The 23,249-nt window shown below is 46.0% G+C and overlaps 1 protein-coding gene across 1 annotated transcript in view; it reads left to right on the plus strand.

Annotated features, from left to right (window-relative positions):
* Positions 1–377: 377 nt before the first annotated feature.
* The window catches only part of LOC142574983 (neprilysin-2-like), a 43,870-nt gene continuing 20,998 nt past the window's right edge, over positions 378–23,249 (plus strand). The window contains exons 1-2 of the mRNA XM_075683960.1: positions 378–563; positions 15,653–15,828. Of these exons, the coding sequence (XP_075540075.1) occupies positions 378–563; positions 15,653–15,828 (362 nt within the window). The remainder of the gene's footprint in view (positions 564–15,652; positions 15,829–23,249) is intronic.

Raw genomic sequence — 23,249 nt, forward strand, 5'->3', positions numbered from 1 at the left:
CTGGAGGCGTCGGCACTAGGACACTGTAATAGGAACGTATGTGATACCATATGTAATTTTCTAATGGAAACAAGGAGACTTCCATGCTAATTTTACTGTTTTATTTTCCACAACAAGAAACCAAAAACATTACGTTCTAATTTTAAGAAACTATACCATGAAAATTATTATTAGCGATTAGAATTCATGTAGTATCTCATTTTCAGTAAAAAAATCATATTTAGGTATTTATTCTTTTTCGACTCACTGCCGCGCGATTCATGGCCAACCCACCGTAGTGGGTTGTGCTATAACTACAGGCACCAAACCAAACCAAACAAATTCATGGCCGGTCCCCGACAGTTGGTATGTACGATTTCTGCCCAGGAACAAGAATCATGAGGAACTTCGAAGCTGTAGATGCGATTCAACGGAATCCGAGCCTCCTGCCGCGGATGGAGTGGCGCAGCCTTTTCCTGCCGGCGGCTACGATTCTCGCCGTTTTCTTCCTGATGACGGTCGGCCTGCTGACCACGCAGATGCGTTTCAGCGCCTCGCTGTACGCCAACGCTGAACGCGAAGAAGTGAGTGTTCGTATTTCCTTCCGATCTTTGCACTAGGGAAACTGCATGATGTTCTCGAACAAGCTCAACTACTGCAAAGTGTATCTGGAAAGAAAAGAAAGAGCGATGGTGATGATGAAAGTAACGATCGAAATTTTATTTTGGTGATTGAGAGATTAGATATATAGACGATGTCATGAAAGTCCGGACGCAACTCACGATTAGATAAGCGAGCTGTCTTTCTTTCGCGCATTTGTGCGTGCAGAGCATTCGTGCTTTGTTGCCGGCAAACTGGGAAGATTCCACTGTAGTGACGATAGGTCAATGTGCAGAACGGAATCACACCCTTCCAGTATCTGCTTGAGCTTGATCCCAGGACTACTACATTTTCCGTAAACCTCTGTGCAACTTGAGGAATATAAATCCCGCAATTGTTGAAATGTGTAAAATACTGATACGTGTATCTTTACCGGGTGAAAGCGTTTCGCCGTCTAACAAATGTTACCGCTCAGCGCAGGACGCGCCTGCACGTCTCGGCAGTTTATCGAATGTTATCTATAGTTCTATCCGCTCTCTGCTCTCACCGAACTTTCTGTAGTCTGATTTCATGCATGCGCGACGCGAAGTGTATAGTATTTCCTGGAAGACGCGCGGGCACCAGCGATTACTCTGGGACCTTCGTAGACTCATGTATAGAAGCCGAGGCACTTGACCCACTCATCAGATTCCGACGATCGCCGTCTGTGTTCGCAGCTATCGTTTGTGCGCACAGGCTCGCCCAACAAAAAACTTAGTTAAGCTATTCACAGTTTCGCTGCAGTGTTCTCGCCGTCGCCAGTAAGTCAAATCTGTTGAAGATTCTCGTGCGTTCATGTACCGAAAGATCCCCAAAAGCCGCAATCCAAACCTGAAACCCAAGTACACCACCAACGTCATCCTTGATCATAGAGCTAACCTCAGCCTTCAAAACTTATCCTTGAGCACGGCCTTCTTCCCGAGAAGGCCAGGAAGTGCAAGGCCACTACAGCAGCCACGATGACAGCTCCAGTTCCACCTAAACCTATCGTTTCCAGCAGCCCAGAGAACCACCGACCTTCCGTGGAGGGTCGGTCGTTCTCTGGGCTTTGAAGACCCGGAAAGGTGGCTGGAAACTTATGAAAGCTGCGATACGTTCGACAACTCGAACTACGACGACAATCTTTGCCATGTTTACTTCTGCTTGGAAGGTGCCGTCAGGACGTGGTTTGAGAGCGGGGAGTCCGCCCTGGCAAAGTGGCACCTCCTCTGCGTCACCTTCTTGAGCACCTTCACGAATGCGAGCTGAGGCGATACTGGAATCCCGTATCCACCACCCAAATTAAAGCATTGCGATCTCCAAACAAGAGAAGGCGCGCCTGTTCTGCCACGCCGACACTGACGTGTCTGAGAAAAAGAAAGTTCTCCTCCTAATGCGTGCTATGAAGCAAGAGCTTATCGCCGAAGCGATCCGCGACCCGCCGAAGACTGTACCTGTGTTTTCAGCACAGGCATTGACGACCGAAAAAACTCTGGAAATGCGCACCAGGCAATATCGGTACTCACGCCGCAGTGCACCATCCAAGCACTGGGGTCCAACGACCTCCAAGAGACCATCAGGGTCATTGTGGGCAAAGAACTGCGTAGGATCTTGCCGCCATCGCAACCTCAAGCGACTGGTCAAGAAGAAACTACAGCGATCACATGGAGATATTTAGTTTCAGCCCCAATCGCCACAACCCCAGCTAGAAGCGAAGGCATTACCTACAGACGCCCTACACCATTGTCCCCCTCCGCGGCCGCGCCAGGACCCCGCAGCGCCCGATCCCGCCATTCATCGATGCCGCTGCCTGCACGCCCAACCGTCGCCGAGCGCAGCTTTCCAAAGAAGAATGACGCTTGGCGCGCCCTCAAACTCCGTCCGCTCTGCTATCTCTGCTGAGCAGCGGGTCATATCTACCGCCGTTGTCTATAACGCGAAATGGGGCTACGAGGCTTCGCCATCAACGCAACGCACGCCTATTAAAGTGAACGGCCTCGCGATATCGCCAACTACCTCGCCACCACTCAGTGAAGCCATCGACGAGCGTCCTGTTCACCGTCACCAGGCGGCTACCCCTCGCTGCTGCGCCGGCCATACACGGGCCCAGCCCCGGGCTGGTCCGTCAGACCATATCCGGAAAACTAAAACCTGCAACCGACTGAGATGCGGTTCCTGTTCGTGAAACTGACGTAGATCCTCCGCCGACAACGAAGACACCGAAAAGTCTATCACGTGAATAACAACACATCAGCCTTGCGCCGCCATCCCGGAGCCTAGAAGCAAATAATACGCCGACGAAAGAAGGCCTGACGATGCGACGTAGCAGTCACAGGTTAACACGGTGCATGCGTGTTCCTACGCCAAGACCTAACTGCAATGCAAGGCCAAGAACCACCGACGTCAACGCGCTGCTCGACGGCCACGCAGTCACCGCCTTAGTAGACAAAAGACCCGCCCCTATGACATGAACGGAAGATTCGCCCTCAAGTTGAACAGAGTGATGACTACGTGGTACACCCCTCACATTCGGACAGCAGGAGGACACCTCATAATGCTGAAGGGAATTTGTACGGCAAGAATTATATTTCATGACCGAACTTACCATGCGACTTTCGTTGTTCTACATCAGTGCTCGCGAGACGTAATTCTCGGCATGGACTTCTCGAACCAACACGGTGCAATCGTCGACCTGAGGTCGAAGTCGATAACGGCGTCCACAAACCATGTGATATCGACGGAAAGGCCTTCAAGTCAGCGTGCCTTGAGTGTCCTTGAGGACCCATGTCAGCTCCAGCATTGTCATTTCCGTCGGCAACGAACCACCCGTAGGTGTAGAAGACGTCATCGAGGGTGATCAACGTCTACTGCGCGACCGTGAAATTTGCCTCGCAAGAGAGCTCAACTGCCCGGAAGAAACTCAAAAGCCATGCTGACAAACTTCAGCCAGGAGTTCAAACATATCAACAAGGGCACGACCATCGCATATATCGAGGAAATTGTGAAAACCAGCAGTACGTTTGTCCTCTAGTATTCTGCCACATCTATCCCGATGATCTATCGGACTTCGACATAAATACAAGTCTCTCCATGAGTAAGCAACAACAGCCAAGAGGTATTCTCCGCCGAAACCAGGACTGCTTTAAGATGTCATAGAGGATTCGACAAACACCAGTTGCAAAGCATCACATCATAACCGAAGAGTGCGCTCGACCACTCTGCCAGGGCCTTTACTGAGTTTCTAGGCGAGAACGTGAAGCTATAAGGCAACAAGTCGACTAAATACTGTGCGGGGACAATATGCAGACGTCGAAAGGCCAGTGGGTGTCTCCTGTGATCTTCTTGAAGAAAAAGGACGGAATGCTACGTTTATGCGTTCATTATCGTTGACTGAACATCACGAATAAGGATGTAAGCACCCTCCCACTGAATTTTGACGCAGTGCATCGGCTCTACAACAATAAATATTTCTCGCGTGATTGATTTGAAGGCTGGCTACTGGCATATAGAAGCTGACGAGAGGGTTCGCGAGAAGTCCGCCTTCATCATGCCTGACGGCCTCTACGAGTTGAAGGTCAAGCCATTCGGACTGTCCTCGGCGCCTGCAACGTTCCAGCGCGTGATGGACACGTTGTTAGCAGGATTGAAATATCACCTTAGGAGTTTTCCAACTGTGTTAGTTGCCATCAAGTCATCAGGGCTCAAATTAAAGCCGGAAATGCACCGCTTCGCTTAAAACGAGCTTCGATTCCTGTGCCACGTCATCAGCAAATCTGGAGTCCTCCTGATCCGCAAAGGACAGCTGCCATCGTACAGTTCCAGCAGCCCATCGACAAGAAGGCAGTGCGTCGAATCTTTCACATGTGAGCCTACCATAGAGGCTTTGTCAAGGGCTTTTTATGCATCGCCGAGCCGCTTACACATCTAACTAAAGTTGACGTCTAGTTCAAGTGGGAAATGCCTCCGGCCGAGGCATTACAAGAACTCAAACGACGAATGGAGTCGCCACCGGTACTTGCGCACTTCGACGAGGACGCTGATACAGAAATCCACACTGAGGCCAGTGGCCTAGGCCTCGGCGCCATCCCAGCCCAGAGAAAAGACGGACTTGAGCGAGTTATAGCTTACGCTAGCCAGTCGCTTTCGAAAGCAGAAGGTAATTATTTTGCGACCAAAAAAAATGCCTCTCCATTATTTGGGCTACAGCAAAATTCTGTTCTTACCTATAGGCAGAACGTTCAAAGCGCCAGCAACCATCACCCGTTGTGTTGGCTAGCGAATGTAAAGGACCCCTCAGGACGCCTGGCGCAGTGGAGCGTCAAACAGCAAGAATATTACATCGCTGTAATCAACTCATTATCAAGCGCCCGTTGACCCAACGCCGCAAGACGACGAGGATGACGACGCCTTCATTGTTATAATAAGCGCGGAAGGCTTCGCTGAACAGCAACGAGCAGACCCAGATCTAGAAAGCCTTGTCGAGTATTTGTGAAGGAACGTCGACGTTGTCCCTCCGGCACTTAGCGAGTATTGTCTTAATTTTCCCTGCAAAAGAGTATAATGGTAAAGAAGAACTTCTCACAAGTCCGCGCCAACTGCCTCGTTGTTGTTCCCTCAGCACTGCTTCGAGAAATACTGCACGCCCTACATTACGATTCAATCGCTGGGCACCTCAGATTCCCCAGACCCTATCGAGGATGCAGGAAAGTTATTACTGGCCACGCCTGGCCGTCGACGTAGGTAATTACGTCAAGACCTTCCGAGACTGGCAGCGACACAAGACACCACCGACAAGGCCAGCGGCATTACTACAGCCGATCGAGCCTACTTGCCGACCATTTGAACACACATAAATGGATTAATTTAGGCCCTTTCTGACGTCAGCATCCGAAAATAAGTGGATCGTCGTGGCGAAAGGCTACCTCACCCACTTCGCTGACATGAATGCTTCGCCTAAAGGCAGTGCGGCCGAAGTCACTAAATTCTTCGTCGAGAGCATCCTGCTGTGACCATGTACCCAGAAGTCCTGATCACAGACAGGGAATGCCCTTCACGGGAGAGCTCACCAAAGCCATTTTCCGATAGAACCAAGGAATTAAGCCTCAAAAGCACGACTGCCTACTACCCGCAGACGAATCGACTTAAAGAGCAGCTGAACAAGGCCCTTGCTGACATGCAATGTATGTCGACGTCGAACAAAGGACGTGGGATGTCCTACCGTAGGTAATTATCGCTTGCAACACGGCGGTGCAAGTAACAATGCAGGTCAGGCCGTTGAAGCTTGTTTACGTCAGAAACCCTACGACGATTCTGCACGCCATGCCTCCGCACGCCACCGACAAAGAGAATCTTGACAGCGCCGCCTATCTCCAGCGCGCTGAAGAAGCCCGACAGCGTGCCCGCCTGCGCAACAAGAACCAGCAGAGGACCAACATCTGACACTAGAATTTTCGGCGACGCTACGACGAGTACCAGCCCGGCGACCGTGTTTGAATCCGGACTCCTATACGCCGCCAAAGACTTAGCGAGAAAGTGTTGCGCTTTATTTCGGACCCGACATTATTATCCGGCACAGAGGCGCACTTGACCATGACGTCGTGCCAGAGGGCATTTCGCAATCACACCGGCGCTGCGCACTGCCTGAAGTCATCAACGTTGTGCGCCTTAAGCTTTCTAGGCTTGCTGATGAACTTAGTGACAGAGTTTCTTTCTTATTGTTCTTTTTTCTTTTATTATTCGTTGTTTTGTTCTCGCTTTCGCGTTTGTAGCATAAAGAACAATTACATTTTTTTAAGAGTGGCGTTGAAGCACTGATCTTTATCGGGTGACCAAGTTTCACCTTCTAACGAACGTTATCGCTCAGTGCAGAACGCGCCTGCATGTATCGGAAATTTCTGGAATGTTATGGATAATTCTATCCGCTTTCTGTTGTCACCGAACATTGTGAAATCTTATTGCATGCACGAGCGACGCGAATTGTATAGTACTTCCTTGAAGACACGCGGGCACCGCAGAGTACTTTAGAACCTTCGATGACTTATGTGTAAAAGCCGACGCACTTGACCGGATGATCCAACTTAAACGATCGCCGACTGTGTCCGCCACTCTCGTTTGTGGGCACAGCTGTGCCCAATGAAAATTAGTTAAGCTTTTCACAGTTTCGCTGCAGTGTTTTTCACCATCACTAATACGTGAGAATATGCTGTACGCGTACACAGGGAAGTTAAGGATGTTTCCTTGCTAGATTCACAACTGTGGCATTCCCAAATGAAATATTCAACTAAAATCTCATCCACTATCAGTGTTTTGCGTTCAGAATACAGAAGCACGGAAAGAATGAGCAATACTCACCATCGGCGTTCGGCTAACTTCACTATAGCTTCTGTTTTTCGAGATTTTTTTTCTTCCTTGTTTCTCTGCGCGACAACTCTGGAATGAAATGCCCCAACCGTTATCTATCTGAAAGCAAGGTGCTACTGTAACGGAATAATTTTGTCGTTATTTTTGATCAAAGGCGAAATTCCCTGCAATATATGACGGACAGATTGCGCGGAAAATTTGCCATACCCTTGGTCCATTTGAGAATATTTTTCTGGTTCCTCTAACTGAATTCCTCTAACTGAATTCACTGAAACTCAGCGAGGCTCACGTTCATGCATTAAATTATTCCAGCCAATGTGTGAGTTACACATGTTACGTAATCATTGTTCTAAGCTGAAGGTTTCGTGATGTGACACAATAAAATAGAGTAACGAACAGTATTACGTCTTTTCTCTAAGCAACAGCAAAATTTCAAAACAGATGTTTTTTATGAATAAATCTAGCGCAATTGACGCATTCACTAGTGATTATGTGGAAATGAAATGGTATAAAGACACTACACTAAAGAAACCTTACTGAATCAAAAACAGACAGCTTCTAACTTGCAAGAAATTGGCAGTAATTACCGAAAAAACGACGTGAGAATGACAAATCGCGATTGAATGCCGCAGCTGCAAGGCCGTACCGCTGTTTGTCGGAACACAATTTCTAGCCGTGATTTTTTAAGACCCGCACCGTAATGCAGTGCTAATAGCACGTGCACAAGAAGTGACGATCTCTGAATGAGACATATGCGACATCAACATATCTTCAGAAGCTTTTGCCAAAGTGCCGGTCCTTTCTCGCGTCGTCGGCCGCAAACGCAAGAAAAGCAACTTGATGCACCCCACAGAAGTTTTGAGCTACCATTTTAAACAAAGACAGCAAAGGCCGGCTAAGGCTAGCAATGGAGGCGTCACCACGTGATCAAACATGGCGGCGTGCACGGAAGCCTTGTGAAAGTGTCTATAGAGCTCCGCTGTCTCTTATGTACCAGCGGTCCCTCAGATTCGCCTACATTCGCGGATATTTTTTTAAGCGAAGCTTTCTTCGCCTACTTTACCGGGTCTCGCGTGGCTGCTTGTTGGGATTGCCGTTATCTCGGCAAATATATTTGTGAATCTATGTACAAATTTTATAGAAACTACCCGACAAAAGACTTATATAGGCTTTGTTTGATGACCAAGTAAGCGCACCTCTGTTTTGCGTAAGAAAAAATTCGCTTTTCCGCCGGAAAGGTGAAGCACCGATTGGCGACTGAAAATTAGTAGGTAGCTGTACGAAGTAAGGATAATAGTTTTACCGGCCATATAAACTTGCGAAGATTCGTTTACTAAATAAATTCACAATGATAAAATGTGTAAGCGTGACTCAACGAGGACGTACAAAGAAACAGACACGCGGAGACAGCGCTGTCCTTGCGTGTTTGCTTCTTTCTATCTACGTCCTTTCTACGTCCTTTTTCAGTCGCTCTTACACATTGTATCATGGATTTAAACCAACAAGCCGTGAACGTCTTCTAGCTAAATTAACCAGCGCGGTGTCACGCTCGCACAGGTAAACATGAACACACATCCCTGTATGACAGCTGAAGCTATCTGTGGGAACGCTGGAGTTAGGAATCGCAGCAGGAGCCGCGAACTAATTAACCTACGTGCATCTGTCGCTTGAACGCGTAAGAAACGTCGAAAGCACAGTGCATGCGACGCTACCGGCACTACCCAACTACTACCGAACGGCACTACCGAACACTACCGAAGGCCCGCGCGGGCGCGCACTTTAGCAGGCCACCTTTAAGACACACGAGTGCTGGTAAAGCGTCCTTACGGTGTACGCCAAAGGCGTCTACTACAGTATCCGCGATTCACGTGGCCAACGCCGTATTGGACGCCCCGTTCGTCTTCACTCTGTACGAAGCGGCGGGCGAGGAGGACGTGGAGGCACTGTAGCCGCCGTCGGACAAGAACGCCCCTCCTCCCTCCCCTCACCCCCGTGCATCGCACGTCACAGCAGAGGGCACGCATCCGGGCCGCGTTCTGCGCTTGCGCACACGAGATTGAATCGCGTTCGCCGGCTCGCCCTCACGCTTACACTCATACGGAACCTCACGGCGACGGCGAAGTCAGAAATGCGCCTGGAGTGTGCATGTAATTGCTCTCGCAATAAAAACACCTTCCTCCATAAAACTGTATCTTAATATGTGCGCTCACAAATATGTCTAAAGTACTCCGACTTGCAATAGGAATGACAATTTATATTTCAGACTGATTTACTTTGTCTTCGGTGTGTGCTTTGCCTATTTGCCACTGGAGCTGTGCCCGTACTTCGCTAATTCTCCGGAATGGTATGTCTGACTGTGACGCAAGACGTACCGAATCTCTAAATGTATCATACGCGTCGTAGTCTTCTGTACACCTTAACAACCACCATACATCGTCTTTGTCCTTGCGAGTGCTATACGTATATGTCTCACATCCTCATGATTTCGTGCTTGCGTTGCGGCGTAGATTGTGAATGATGTAGTGCATAAACCTAAGAACATCTTGCCTATAGAGTACATTGTGGTGGATAAACATAAACAGTTCATTAGATCACTAGTCGCATTGATTACAAGTGGACCGCCGCTAGTCAAGTCCGAAAACTCGAGGATGATAACCTTGATATCCCCTAAATCCCCTAAAGCGGCTCCGAAAGCTGCCGCTGAACAATTAAACATCGAGTAAGCGGCAATGAACTTAACTTCACAGCGGACGAAGGTTCGCAGACAAGCTTACTGCCGTTTTCAGCATACCGTATGATCTGAGGCATGGAAAGAAGCAGTACCACCTACCGGATGATTGTAGCGTGTATGTTTTCGAAACAACGTGGCAGGAAGCTTGCATTGAAGCGGCTAACATAAATGCGACATTTCTTGTCCTAATGAATCGGCGCCAGCTATTCAAGGACTCGATGCCCGTGAAGCAATCGGGTTGGTTCAACGCACGGTGAACGTGCCGAATGCCTCCTCTGGGTATAAAATTTTAAAAGATTACAGGCCCGTCTTCTGTGGTTAGGTCGCTTGAATGATACAGTATAGCTTGAACATCTTGAAGGGGCAGCGCGAAAAAACGACGACAGAAGACAGGAACACACAGGACAGCGCTGAACTCACAACTAACTTTATTCGAAGGCATACATACACTTAAGTACACAACCCATAGCCACGTGCTCTCCCATCCATGGCGTCATATCAGTGCGCAGGCAAAAAACAAAAAAAAAACACACGAAACCATTTAATCTAATACTACGTTATGGAGTTGCTTAAAAATTCAAATTCACTATCATGCAAATTTATCGATGGCATGCTTACACAGCGCGACCCTTTTTTTCTGATATAGAAGGCCTCAATAATCTCCCTCGTGATCTGATTTTTGTGCGTGAAAAGTATTGTGGTGTCTTTATATATTGGAGTGCACCCATGCTCAGAGCAATGCCGCGCGACATGCGAGTAGGCATTACCCGTTAGTGAGCGCCTATGTTCAGACAATCTAATATTAAGGCAACGACCTGTTTGACGGGTAATGCCTACTCGCATGTCGCGCGGCATTGCTCTGAGCATGGGTGCACTCCAATATATAAAGACACCACAATACTTTTCACGCACAAAAATCAGATCACGAGGGAGATTATTGAGGCCTTCTATATCAGAAAAAAAGGGTCGCGCTGTGTAAGCATGCCATCGATAAATTTGCATGATAGTGAATTTGAATTTTTAAGCAACTCCATAACGTAGTATTAGATTAAATGGTTTCGTGTGTTTTTTTGTTTTTTGCCTGCGCACTGATATGACGCCATGGATGGGAGAGCACGTGGCTATGGGTTGTGTACTTAAGTGTATGTATGCCTTCGAATAAAGTTAGTTGTGAGTTCAGCGCTGTCCTGTGTGTTCCTGTCTTCTGTCGTCGTTTTTTCGCGCTGCCCCTTCAAGATGTTCAACCAGTACCAACTCGCCCAAAAGTCGATCCTTCTACAGTACAGCTTGTTCCGGCAAGCTAGTGCTCTTCCAGTTTTTCAGTCAGATCGTCGGGTTCCTCTGGCACTAGTGGAAACCTCTGGACTCCTGCGAATGACACGTGCGGGAATTACGCCAAAGAAGATGAGCTTACAGAATGGGTAAGAGCTCAGGCTTTGCGTAGACACCCGACAAGTTTTTTATTACGGGATTTTATGAGCTAAAACTACGATCTTATTATGAGAACACCGTAGTGGTGGACTCCGGAATAATTTCTACCACCTGGGGTTCTTTTAACTAATACTTGAACTTGAGTACAGGGTTTTTTTTTTGCATTTCACCCCCATCTAATTGCGGCCGCAGTGGAAAAGATGTGATCGCGCGACCTCGTGCTTAGACACCAGAAAAGTGAACAAATACGTAAAAAGGCAGCACTTGCCGTACCCAGGCGTGACGACTTTGAAGCAAGGCTGGCAGCGCTGCCTATTTTAACTGTCTGGATGCAAACTCCGGATTTTTGCAGATGCCCCTGGATGAGAAAACGTCCAATGTATGCTCGTTCTCGTTGCCTTTCGGCAGACAACATTTTCGAACGCTGTTTTCTGGTATCTCGTCAGCAGGAGAGGTGTTTCCACAGGCACTGTGCCAGATATTTGACGGTCTACCATGCGTTCTTGTATACGAGGGCGAATGAGAAAGTACTTGCGCCAATTTCTTTTCTAGCCAAATTACAGCTGTAAAGGCGAAGATATGCATTCGAAGTGGTAGACCTTTCTTAGAACGAGCCGGCGTTATCTGCCTGCACGTAAGCGGCACGCCGCGGCTCTTAGTTTTTCAAGATGGAATTTGTGGTTCACACCTCCACGGTATACGAGAAACGAAGTGCGGTTCGTTTGTTTGTTGGCGCAAGGAACGAACGTCTATAAAAATACAAAGGTTAATGCTGCCCACGTATGGGTAAAGGAGTCTCGCCTTGATTTGTGTAAAGTGGTGGTGGTGTGAGTTTTTATTTATTTATTTATTTATTTCGGCAAAACAAATTCAGCATTTCCTTGCAAGGCAAGGCAGAAAGGAGGGCCTAATCCTTGTGACTAAGACCTTTACCTCGCTGGAGCAGCAGACGCAGCAGTTTACTAATAAAACAAAATACAACTAATACGATAGAAAACATCAAAACTATTTACAGCAAAATTTTAAACACATTGAAAAGTATCAACTGTTTGCAAAATAGCAAGTAACTAAATAAATACAGCACTGCAAAAAATAAAAACATTCTGTTACTAACAAAAGGTATACTTCAGAATATAACCTTTATAACATAACAATTGGCATCAAACAATTTGAAACTCCATTAACATTCGTTAAACGCGCTGTGATCAGAAAATATTATATTTTGTATTGCATGTTTAAATTTGGGAATTGTTCTACAATTTAAAGCTTCGTCAAGAATGTTAGGGTACGTATTACACCAACACCTAGTTTTATATTCGATCGTTCGCGTGCCACATTTTGTCCTTGGTTTCTTTATTACTATTTAAGTGCGACGTAGGCTGTATCCTATGTCTCTACTCAGGTTACGAATTGAAAATAGCTCAGTGTTGCTGGAGATCTCTTTAAATAGCCGTATGCGGATCTTTGTTTCGTAAGAGTCTTAAACGTTAGCAATGTTGTAGCGCATCATTAATATAGAAGATTCTATGTATTGTTTTCAGAAGTTCAGCAACCTAACAGCTCGCCGTGGCAGTACTGCCAATTTTGCTATATCCGTATTATTACCAGTTTCCCATACGAAGAGGCGGTAGCTAAGATGCGAGTGCACAAACGAAAAGTACAGTTGTCTGGGAAGCTTGACAAGCACAAAGCATCCGATCCGTTGTACCAATCCAACAGATTGTGCAACCTTAGTGCGTACCTTATTTATGTGCTCTGTCCAGCTTAGGTTTTTATGAAATGTAACAACCAGAAACGAATGGCTTGAGACATGTTCCAGTTGCGATCCACAATAAAAATGTTTACGTCGTAATCTATTTCCTTATTTTCGGAATAAAAAAATGTCAACTTTCTTTTATTTGCATTTTGTCAAATTTATTTAGACATAGCACTGGCTACGTTCTTGTAACCAATGAGTTGCGGTAACTTCTAGTTCGTGAAGGTAAAAAAAGCGCTAATTTTCTTATGACCCATATTGCAATTCACAAATGCTAGCTGGGGACTTCGCGAGGCGGGTCCACTTGGAGCGAATTCTCAGGACGACACCACTTTCGATATATAAATTCTCGAATTTTGCGGAGAAATGCATGGGCGTTCTGGTTAATCTGTTAATAAAACGTCGTTTTATGCACTGAAGCACACAAGTAACTGGAACGCCAATGCATTTCCGTGCAAAGTTATCGAATTTATATATCGAAACTTGTGTCGTCTTGACGATTCGTTCCAAGTGGATCCGCCTTGCGACGTCCACTGCTGTAATTTGTAATTTGAACTATGGGTCATAAGGTAATTAGGTAAAAGGTAATTAGTGAGTTTTTATTAATTAGTCGATTTCGCATTTAAGTTTTTTGTGCAAGTAGTGTCCGCCGCATTGAGTAAACCGGCTGATAAAGTAGCATTGAGCTATCCCCCACAGGTAACCTTCAAAAATTTTTGAAACTGTTCGCTGATACACCCTGTATATATATACATGTAAATATAACCGATCGGAGAAGCAGACAAGGCACCGTTCCTGCAAACGCCTAGTTTACTTCTGGTTGTCGTCTTGTGTCTTCACTCCCGCTGTCTGGGCGCACGAGCCCAAGTGAACCTCTTTGTCTTCATTGCAATCGGCCACGCTGAAACTTTTCACTTTGACGAAGGAGGCTCTGAGCACAGTGTACATTACTGGGAAATCGAAGTCGTCGTTGTTGAGGCCTTGGTGAAGTAAGCCGTCGTCGCTGAGCCGTACGGCACACAAACAGCTGTTCCGCCTATCCGCACTGACTGTTGCGGTCTAGTCGAGGTTTTCCAAGTCGACTTCTTACCCAAGGAGCAGATGGATCTAATGCTGGAAATGAAGCACATGTAAAAAGCACGAATAACCGCATTTTTGTAGCACGAAATGATATACATGAAGGGAGAACTAAATTGTGCAACATGCGCCTATAGTCGGATACAGCTGAAGTCTGCAGTGAAGCCCCGCGCACGCCCTCATAACCACCAACCACTGTTCCACCTCGAGGCTGCAAATAGTTCGTACGTCAATCTATCCCTGTTGCCGAAATGAGGCAGTAAGCAGAAAAAATAAAATAATAAGCGCGTAATTTTGTTCGTTTTCAGTCGTGTATTATAGTGGAACGGTGAAAGCCTAATTCTGTGTTGAACTGAAATACCGTAATACCCTTGCTTCTTTGCAACTATTCATTGTGAAGTTTCACCTCTGTTGGCAGTGAAGTTTCATGAGTAAAACGGGGTCAGCAGTGAAATGAACTGTTCCACAGACTTTTGAAGAGTGGCATGCTCACACTCCATACACTTTGTCCATGTCTGTTATTGGCTGGCGGGGTAAAAACTGCATGCTGGTACCTTCGTTGCCAACTGCTGCTTTTTTTATCCTACTACAGTTACATGTTAACTCTGAGATTAGAAATACGCTGTCTTTATAAAGGCCAGCTACTACGCTTCCGCCCCTTGACCTACTTGAAGGCTCTGTGGTGTACTGATCTGTGCCAAAGTCTGAGAAACGGAAGTAGCGTGTTCGGATCAGCGGGAACAAGCACCGCTGCACTCGTTTGCATGCTTTTCTTCAGTCGTTCTGTTTTATCGTTCAGCTGCTGCGCGATAAAAATTACCCTATAATTTTTTGCGATCGGTTTTTCTATATAGCTTAAGTTCGAACGTTGACCAATTGAACGTACTTAGTTAACCTGTGAAACCAGCAGCTTTAAGACGCACCCAGCTGCTTCTGTAAAGAATTTTGAATTTTGTAAGCACAGCGCCTGTGAAGATCACCAACGTTTCACCAACGCTTCATTTTGGCCCGAAGCCCACGCGCCGTGTTCCCGATTTCGGTCGTTTATTTGTGCTTTCTTATAAAAAATGTCGTTCTATAAATTCATTTTCGACGCGCCTTTACTGTTTTTCAACGCCAAAATGGTGGAAAGAGCTCTATCTTGTAGTTGATATCTCGCCGCTCGCTAAACAGACAAGATAGTCGCTAAATCTGTCGATAATATCACAAAAATTTATTCCAAGTTGACAATTATAAATAAAAGTTGACACAATTTGATCAACTCCGTTTGAACCACCCGCTCTTTCGCGTCTCAGACGGAATGGAACAAATTCTGTCCGCTCCGCATGCACGAACCCTTTTGCCCGAACCTAATTTTATAAAAATAAATAAAATAGCAACACTAACCGGCCACTAGTGCCGGGTTCATGCATGTGGAGCGGACAAAATTTGTTCCACTCCCTCTGACACTCGAAAGAGCGGATCGTTCCCTTTCGCATTGCAGTAACGTCCAACTAAAACACGAAGTAAATACCCCCTCCCTTCAGCTGCTTCTTCATCAGGCTGTCACTTGCTTGGAGACCAACCCAAACCCGGACTCTAGCTGTGCCCGAAAGCACGCGGCGTGTCTACGACGTGGAGCCTTTCGGGTGAAGTTCATTTGCAGGATACTTTATGAACCGGCGAAGAAATGAACAAGCTTGGTTTTCGATGCCGTACAGGTGCGCTACCGTGCACATGCCGGCCAGCAACCTAAACGCACGGTGCCCACGCCTGCTGACTCGGGAGAGTGCGTTTCCCGCGTGTGCCTCTGGAACCGAGACTACTTGTTCCGCTTCAGCTTCAACAGGCCCGGCCCCTGCGAGGATTTCTACGAGCACGCATGTGCGAGCTTCCGGTAAGATGTAGAGGGCGTCGTATTATGCAAGCACAAATACTCGTGACGTAGCGTGGCACTTAATGGGAAGTTTGGCCACTACAGACGCGGCCGGCTTTTTTGGTCTATGGGCCATTTGACGCTTTTGCGCCAAAACTATGCCAGCTTAAGAAAGAAAATTTGATGCTTCATGACCAGTTGATACGGTATGAACGTAAAAATACGGGATTCTTTGGCAGCCTTTCAGTGCAGCGCAAAGTTGACATTTGTTCCCTTTGCATATTTCTCAGTTCACTAAATGTTCAAATGCTTCGGTAGGGCTCGATGATTTCCAAAAAATAAGTGAAGTATTTTCGCTGATAGCCATTCAATGTACGGTTTAGCAAGTGGTGTCAATTTCGGAAATGTAATTATTGCATCATAAAGTTAAAAATGCCACAAAAATACGAGATTGCTTGCGTCATTGAACTTGGTGATGCTGCATTGAAGACAATGGCTATACCTCTCTCGCGCAATCAATCTTTCGAAGCTATATATATATATATATATATATATATATATTGTCACACAATATTTACACCTCAATCTCGCTGACGGACGCTTTAGTATGGATGCTTGGCTCACAATGTACTACATGATATTTAGAGCGAACCTTTAGTTGTATCATCGTATCAAGCGCCAACTACGGAGCTGTAAAGGGCCAAGTTCAATATAGGTTAATGGGAGTTCACTTGCTTTTTTTACTAATGCCAAGCTTTATTTCTGCGATACCATGTTCACTGTTACGCGCAGAAATAAGCAGACGTGACTCATCACGATAACCCACGCATGAATAATTCGAAATCACCAAGAATGTAAGCCACCTAAACATTTCGTTTGAGCTGCTGCGCTTTAAATAAAGTAAGTTTACCGGCAATGTAAGATGCTTATCGAAAAAAATAAAGACCATACAAAAGCATGAAACTAACTCTGAAAGCCTTGGTGGAGCACGTAGTTCTGTCGGGACATTCGGAAACGTATCATATGGAGGTGCTCAAACACTTCTTCATTAACTTTCCTTTGAAAGCTACATTTAATGCCCTCATATCAAATTTCATATGCATACTGGTTATAGCTATCAGCCCAACTTTGCTAATCCCTAATATAACTTGCATTTGCATATAATACCAGCGCTGCGCGCTAAATTTTTCGCCACCTGTGTAATAAACCAAAGAAGTCAAATTTTACCGAACACATTATCCATAACGTTTCCCTTAGTTTCAATAAATAAAAATATGGTAGTTTTCAGGGTTAGCGAAGAAAATCAGGGAGACCAACTGTTATGCATGAGGATATCGAAAGAATGAGATGTCAGTAAATATTGTCCACGCTTCTAATTAAGTGAGGGACACGAAAATTACTCCCGAGGGTTCTCTTAATATCGCCCCCTCCCTCTTTGTTTAAGACTCTCTAAAAGAGTGCGGATTGTGGTAGTTTGACAACATGGTGGGCTTCCATAAGCTACTTTCCACAAAGGCTGGAAATAACCTACACAAATGTTACATTCTACATGATATATATGTATATATATATATATATATATATATATATATATATATATATATATATATATATATATATATATATATATATATATATATATATATATATATATATATATATATATATATATATAGTTCTTCACGCGGAACATCGTTCGTAGTTCATCAATATATAAAGAATGAGCATCGCATAGTTTACCGAGGAGACCAAGAAATTTATCACAGGCATCATATCACTCATCAAAATTGACAGTTAATGAGTATCGCAGACTTATTTTCAAAACACAGAGTTAAGCAGCATAATTCTACCTTTCAGTATAAGTCACCTACAGATTGGCCCCTATTTCGTCTAAATATTAAATATCCCCCGTTTTCGGTCCTTCGACGGAAGCAGTGAAACTTTGTAAAGGTCTCAAATAGCGGCACAAAATGGGCAGCATACTAGAGTTTAGCAATCTTCTATCGCCTAATTAACACACACGCACTTCAAAAGCTTGCCTGCATATTCCCCACACATTCCCCAGACTTTCCGAAACATAACTATCGTGTTTTATGCTGGTGCTTTTTTTCTTTAGTGACCAAGTGTCTAAAGCACCTGAGAAGGACGCGCAAACAAGGCAGTTTGCCTTCTTAAACTCATAATGAATGCCCCTTAGAAAGAGCGCTCATCCGCAACCGTGTTCCAGGAAGCATCGCAATAGCTTCAGAGTTCCGAGGTTAGAATAACTACTTAGATGATTATCACATGCGCAAAACTTCCCGTCATCACATGGGCTAGGTGGAATCCCGCACAATGAAGCGGCAGGATGTACGAGCGTACTTCGGCGGCAAACAGTTGTCAGGGCGTAGGAGGGCTGGCTTTTCAAACGAAACGTGCGCTTATAAGTGGCGCTAGGTGATAAATACGTTATAGAATAATGACTTTATAGTGAAATGGACGTTAACTGCACAAGAATCGGCTTGCAAAATGCATAGATAAATAAAAATAATTCGGCAAAGTCCCTAATAGTTTTCAGGCAGTGATAGTTTTCAGGCAGGCGAGCACCCCCACGTCGCAGGTCCGCATTGATACCACGTTGTACCCTTATTTTTAGTTTTCTTTGTGGTTTCCTTAACGATGCTATATGTTTTGACCACTTCGATCTTGCAATGACAAGTGTGAGCAAGTAGCGCGTGCCCACTGCTGCTCGGCGTTGTTGGTTTATCGCACTCTTTCTCGACAATAGTTTGCGTGTGCTCTCTGGCACATGTAATCAGAGTGAGTTTCTTACGTTATTTCACACGTTCCCTCTCGTATATTTAAGGATAGCGCAACTGACTTAAACGCTTGAGCTGACGATCCGGTGGATCTGGCTGTTCGGCCGCATTGAGCTCGCGCTCTTTGTTGTCATCTCCCGTTGTCCGTTGTTAAGGACGATAATTAGTTGCGCCACGGCAGGCTCACTGCCCCATACAAAAACACACGACACCGAAAAAAAATTGTGAACCGCTAAGGAAACCACTTACAGTGTAGAAACTAAAGATTTTACTAGAACGCTAACAAAACGTCCGATTTACGATTCTTTTTGCACTTGTAACATCACCTAGCGACTGCACAGTGCTTCGGTTGCTGCCTCCTGGCTTTGCTGGTTTCGGAGTTTCTGAAGACCAGTTCTTGTGCCAACCTACATACTCATGCTCTAATATTTAATTTATACTCACAGCTGTATCCTTTATCTTTTTGGTGTTACCCCTTTTAACCACCTAACAAATGTTATCGCACAGCGCAGGGCGCCCCTGCATGAATCGGAAGTTTCTAGAATGTTATGGATGGTTTTATCCACTCTCTGTTGTCACCGAACCTTGTGTAATCTGATTTCATGTACGAGCGACGCGAATGATGTAGAACTTTCTGGAAGACATGAGGGCACGAGCGATTACTCTAAAACGTTTGATGACTGATGTATAAAAGCCGGAGCGCTTCACCATCTGGGCAGATTTTCTACGACAACCAGCTGTGTTCTCCGCTATCCTTGTTCTTTCAGTGTAGCCTGTGTTTGAGGGCACAGGTTCACCCAATAAAGCGCTAGTTTTGTCATTCACTGTTTTGCTGCTTTATTCACTGTCACTACTACGTGACATCTAGTGGGGGTGCTGAGTGCAAGAAAGAACACCGATCGCGCCATACAAGCTGCTTTACAGAAGGACTCGACGACGACTCTTGACCCCATGCTGCCGTATGTCATGGACGAAGAAAATGTCGACGTCGCTACCTGTCTCAACCACTCCGAAGAAACCCGACAGCTCGCCCGCCTGCGCATCAAGAAATACCAGAGGAGGGACAGCCGACGCTACAATCTTCGATGAAGCTACGTCGAGGGCCAGCCCGGCGACCGTGTTTGGGTTTGAACCCCGATACGCCGACGAGGACTCAGTGAGAAACTATTACGCCGCTATTTCGTACTCTACCAGATCATCACGTGCATGGGCGCACTCGGCTATTAAGTCGTGCCTGGCGGCATTTCGCTATCACCGCGGCGCTGCCCATGACTTGAAATAGCTTAAGCCGTCCTACCAGCGCTAACGAGCATTGGCCCTTTGCATAGCTACACTTCAATAAAGGTAAAGTCCGATATACACCCAATCGTAGCAATTGCTAGTAGAAGCCCGTACGGGTTCCTTGAAAGAAAACCCTCGCAATTCGTCCTGATCCGGGACTCGAACCCGGGACCATCACTTATCAGGGACAGCTGCTCGACCACCTCAGCTAAACAGGCGGCTAGCATATGGCAGGGCGAAGTGCCCTGGCAGGGCATAGCGCCCTGCCGTCTGCTAGCCGGCTGGTTAGCTTAGGTGGTTAGCTTAGCGGCTGCGCCGGAAAAGCGGTGGTCTTGGGGTTAAGTCGCGGACCAGGGCGAATTTTTCTGCAACTGCGAGGCTTTTCTTTCGAGGGACCCGTATGAGTTTTCAGTGTAGCAATTGCTACAATTGGGTGGATGTTTGACTTTCCCTTTAAAATTCCTTCTCCCCACCTTGCTTGTTTCCGCTGAACTATTAGGTCAAACAATAACTGAATCTTGGACTTTGCTTCTTCGTTGTTTGTTACTTTTGTTTAATATGTGTCTTTATTTTTCATTCTCCTGTTTGTAGCATCGGGACGGCGCTTCTTGAGAAGGGTGCATTGGAACGTGTACTTTTTCGGGTGTCCGCTTTTTGCCGCCTAACAAATGTTATCGCACCGAGCAGTACGCGCATCCATGTATCGGAAGTTTCTCGAATGTTATATCCCCTCTCTACTGTCACCGAAACTTTTGTAATCTGATTTCATGTATGAGCGACACAATGGTGTTGAACAATAGAGAAAGACATTCAACAAGAGCGGACACTCCCATATTGCCGTAATGACTGTAGCGCACTAAGCGGATGGGATTAACTCCTGCTGGTTTCGGTTTCGGGCGTGTGCGTTTTGAGCGCTAGCTGGCATGCGCTACGCCGGCTTCGCTACTCGGAGCCTCCTTTTCTTCACTTCTACTGCTCAATCGCGAGCGGTCATAGTGCGAAATTGTTTACTTACTTAAAGTGATTGCTAACAACCTTTACAAGCCTCCATCCAATATCCAATCTGTGCCACGTACAGTTTCGTACAATAGACGCAAAAGGCCTTGTAAACGATTAAATGTTTATTTCGCTCCATATAAATTCTCCTTCCGGGCTTCTTCTGCGTTCATCCAACGTTGTGGCACTAGGTAAGCAGCAGCAGTACCCTTACGAAGCTCCACCAGGCGGCATCACCTGAAAAAAATTAAATACTGGTGCCATTGAGGTATTCAGCCCTTGCAGGAGTACTGCGTGTAGAGTGGAAACGTGCGAAAGTAGTGAATGGAAAACATTACAAATAAAAGCAATTTGCTTTTACATACATGCCATCGAAAATAATCGCCTCATTCCTAGCCGTACTATAAATTATGGAAGAACATCTGATGTCCAAGCATTTGCCCCATTCGCGGGCATTATTTGCTGCACTTTAGAGCACGAACGCACGGGTGACTGCGCGTTTCCAAAAGAACTTGGTCTCGGCCGATGCCAGAGTACGCTGCATATACAGAGGTGGCCACAACACAGGCTATCAGCCAGACCATGCTAGACGCTCGCAGAATGTCTTCTACTCGCACTCAAGAGAACAGCGTGGTTCCAAAGCCTGTTTTCAGTCGTTCAGAATACAAAATATTTGAGTTCCTAGTTTTCGACGGCCTCGGTGTCATCTTTTGCACGTTCTTCCGGCGCAAGCAAAAAACTCCAGTGCTGTCACTCTTCGCAATCGCTCGTCGCGATTGGGCATATCTTGGCATATGTTGTGGGGCCATAGAAAGTGTCACAAATTTGTACTACTAAAATTCAGTACACGGCAAACTAACTGTCACCACGGCAAGCTTGCTTTTTTTTGCTAACTGTGTCACAACCACAGGCTCAGCGAGCTTACCTCAACAATTTACAATAATGTTGTGGGTCAGAATAGTTCCGGCAGTTGTCCCGATAAGATTCAGTACACGCGAAACTGCGTCACACGGCCGATGTGCTTTTCACTAACTGCATCACAAAGCCGGATGCTGCGAGCGTGCCCAAAAACTGCCAAAATAAGTTATACTAATGTTGGAGCTCATAGAAAGCATCGAAAACATCTCCCAGTACGTGTCAATAACTCAAATTAACTACGCCAAGACGGCCCAGAAATTTTTGCTAATTGCGTCAGAAGTCTCGGTTCCATGCCGTAAAAGCAAAAATTGCTTGAAATGTGTCGTCGACTGTCAAACAAAATTTCTCACCTTGCCCTAGTACAATAGTGCAGTGGTTCCGTGTCGAAGTGCAGAAAAATGCAAGAATACCCCTCGAGTCCGATAAACACGCTACATCTAAAAGATGTAGGTGGCCGAACAGGCGAACTTCACATGCGTAACCAGCCTCGCTGTCTTCGGGGGCCTGTCTGGCGCATCACGCATGCATCTGTCGCGCCTGGCGCAATGTCCACCTAAATAGGTCGCGAAGCTTGGAACAAAAAGTGCGCCAAAACCTATCGCCAAGTATATCAATAGTGGTGCAAGATCGAAGCGTGACAAGGAGAGGGAAGGGGGGGGGGGAGACAAACACTGAAACTAGGAAACCTGTGAAAAAATAAATGATCTTAAATTTTTAATCAGAAGACTGGCATACAAGTAACCTTTTCGTTTCAGATATTTTTCCTGCACAGAAAGAACAAATGTTCTTTTTTTTTGCATTCCACAATTTATTAGTTCTTTTTGGAGACCCTTACCAACCAGTGATTCTAGCGCAAGGCTTGGCATGGTTGTGCAAACCAGCTGTTATGTCGTGAGCAGTGGTGTTGTTCGCTTGAACGCGGGGGTTTCGTCCGGTTTTTTTTTATTTCATTGCGTGTTTCTTCAAAGTGGGGCGTGCGCTTCCCTTCAAGCTTGGCGTGACCGAGCGTACTGCATCCGTAGGCGAAAGGTGTGAGTGCAGTTTTTTTTTTTTTTTTATCGGGCAAGTTTACGCTGTGGCATCCGACACGCTTGTCTTGTCGTGACGATAAATTCGGAACGCTCCGCGAAAAAACCTCGTGCTTTTTTTCGTTTACTCTCCGTACCATGGGCTCTGAGCGTCCGAGGGGCAGCAAAATGAGTAGTATGAATGTTTTCTAAATGATAATGTAAGGCAGTGTTGTCCGATGATTGTTGGATATGAATACAAGGTGTCGCAAGGTATTACGCATAATCGGGCGCGGTCAGCAGCTTCCTAAAGAAGCTGCTGGAAAAATTGCTATCAATAACAGCCCAATTACGTTTACATTAAAACATACGCCACTCCTAATAGTTAAAGGACACGCTGGCGTTTCAGCTGAGATGAGTCGCAAGCTCGCCTCAGCATCAA

This window comes from Dermacentor variabilis, chromosome 3 (genome assembly GCF_050947875.1).
Source record: "Dermacentor variabilis isolate Ectoservices chromosome 3, ASM5094787v1, whole genome shotgun sequence".
Classification (NCBI taxonomy): domain Eukaryota; kingdom Metazoa; phylum Arthropoda; class Arachnida; order Ixodida; family Ixodidae; genus Dermacentor; species Dermacentor variabilis.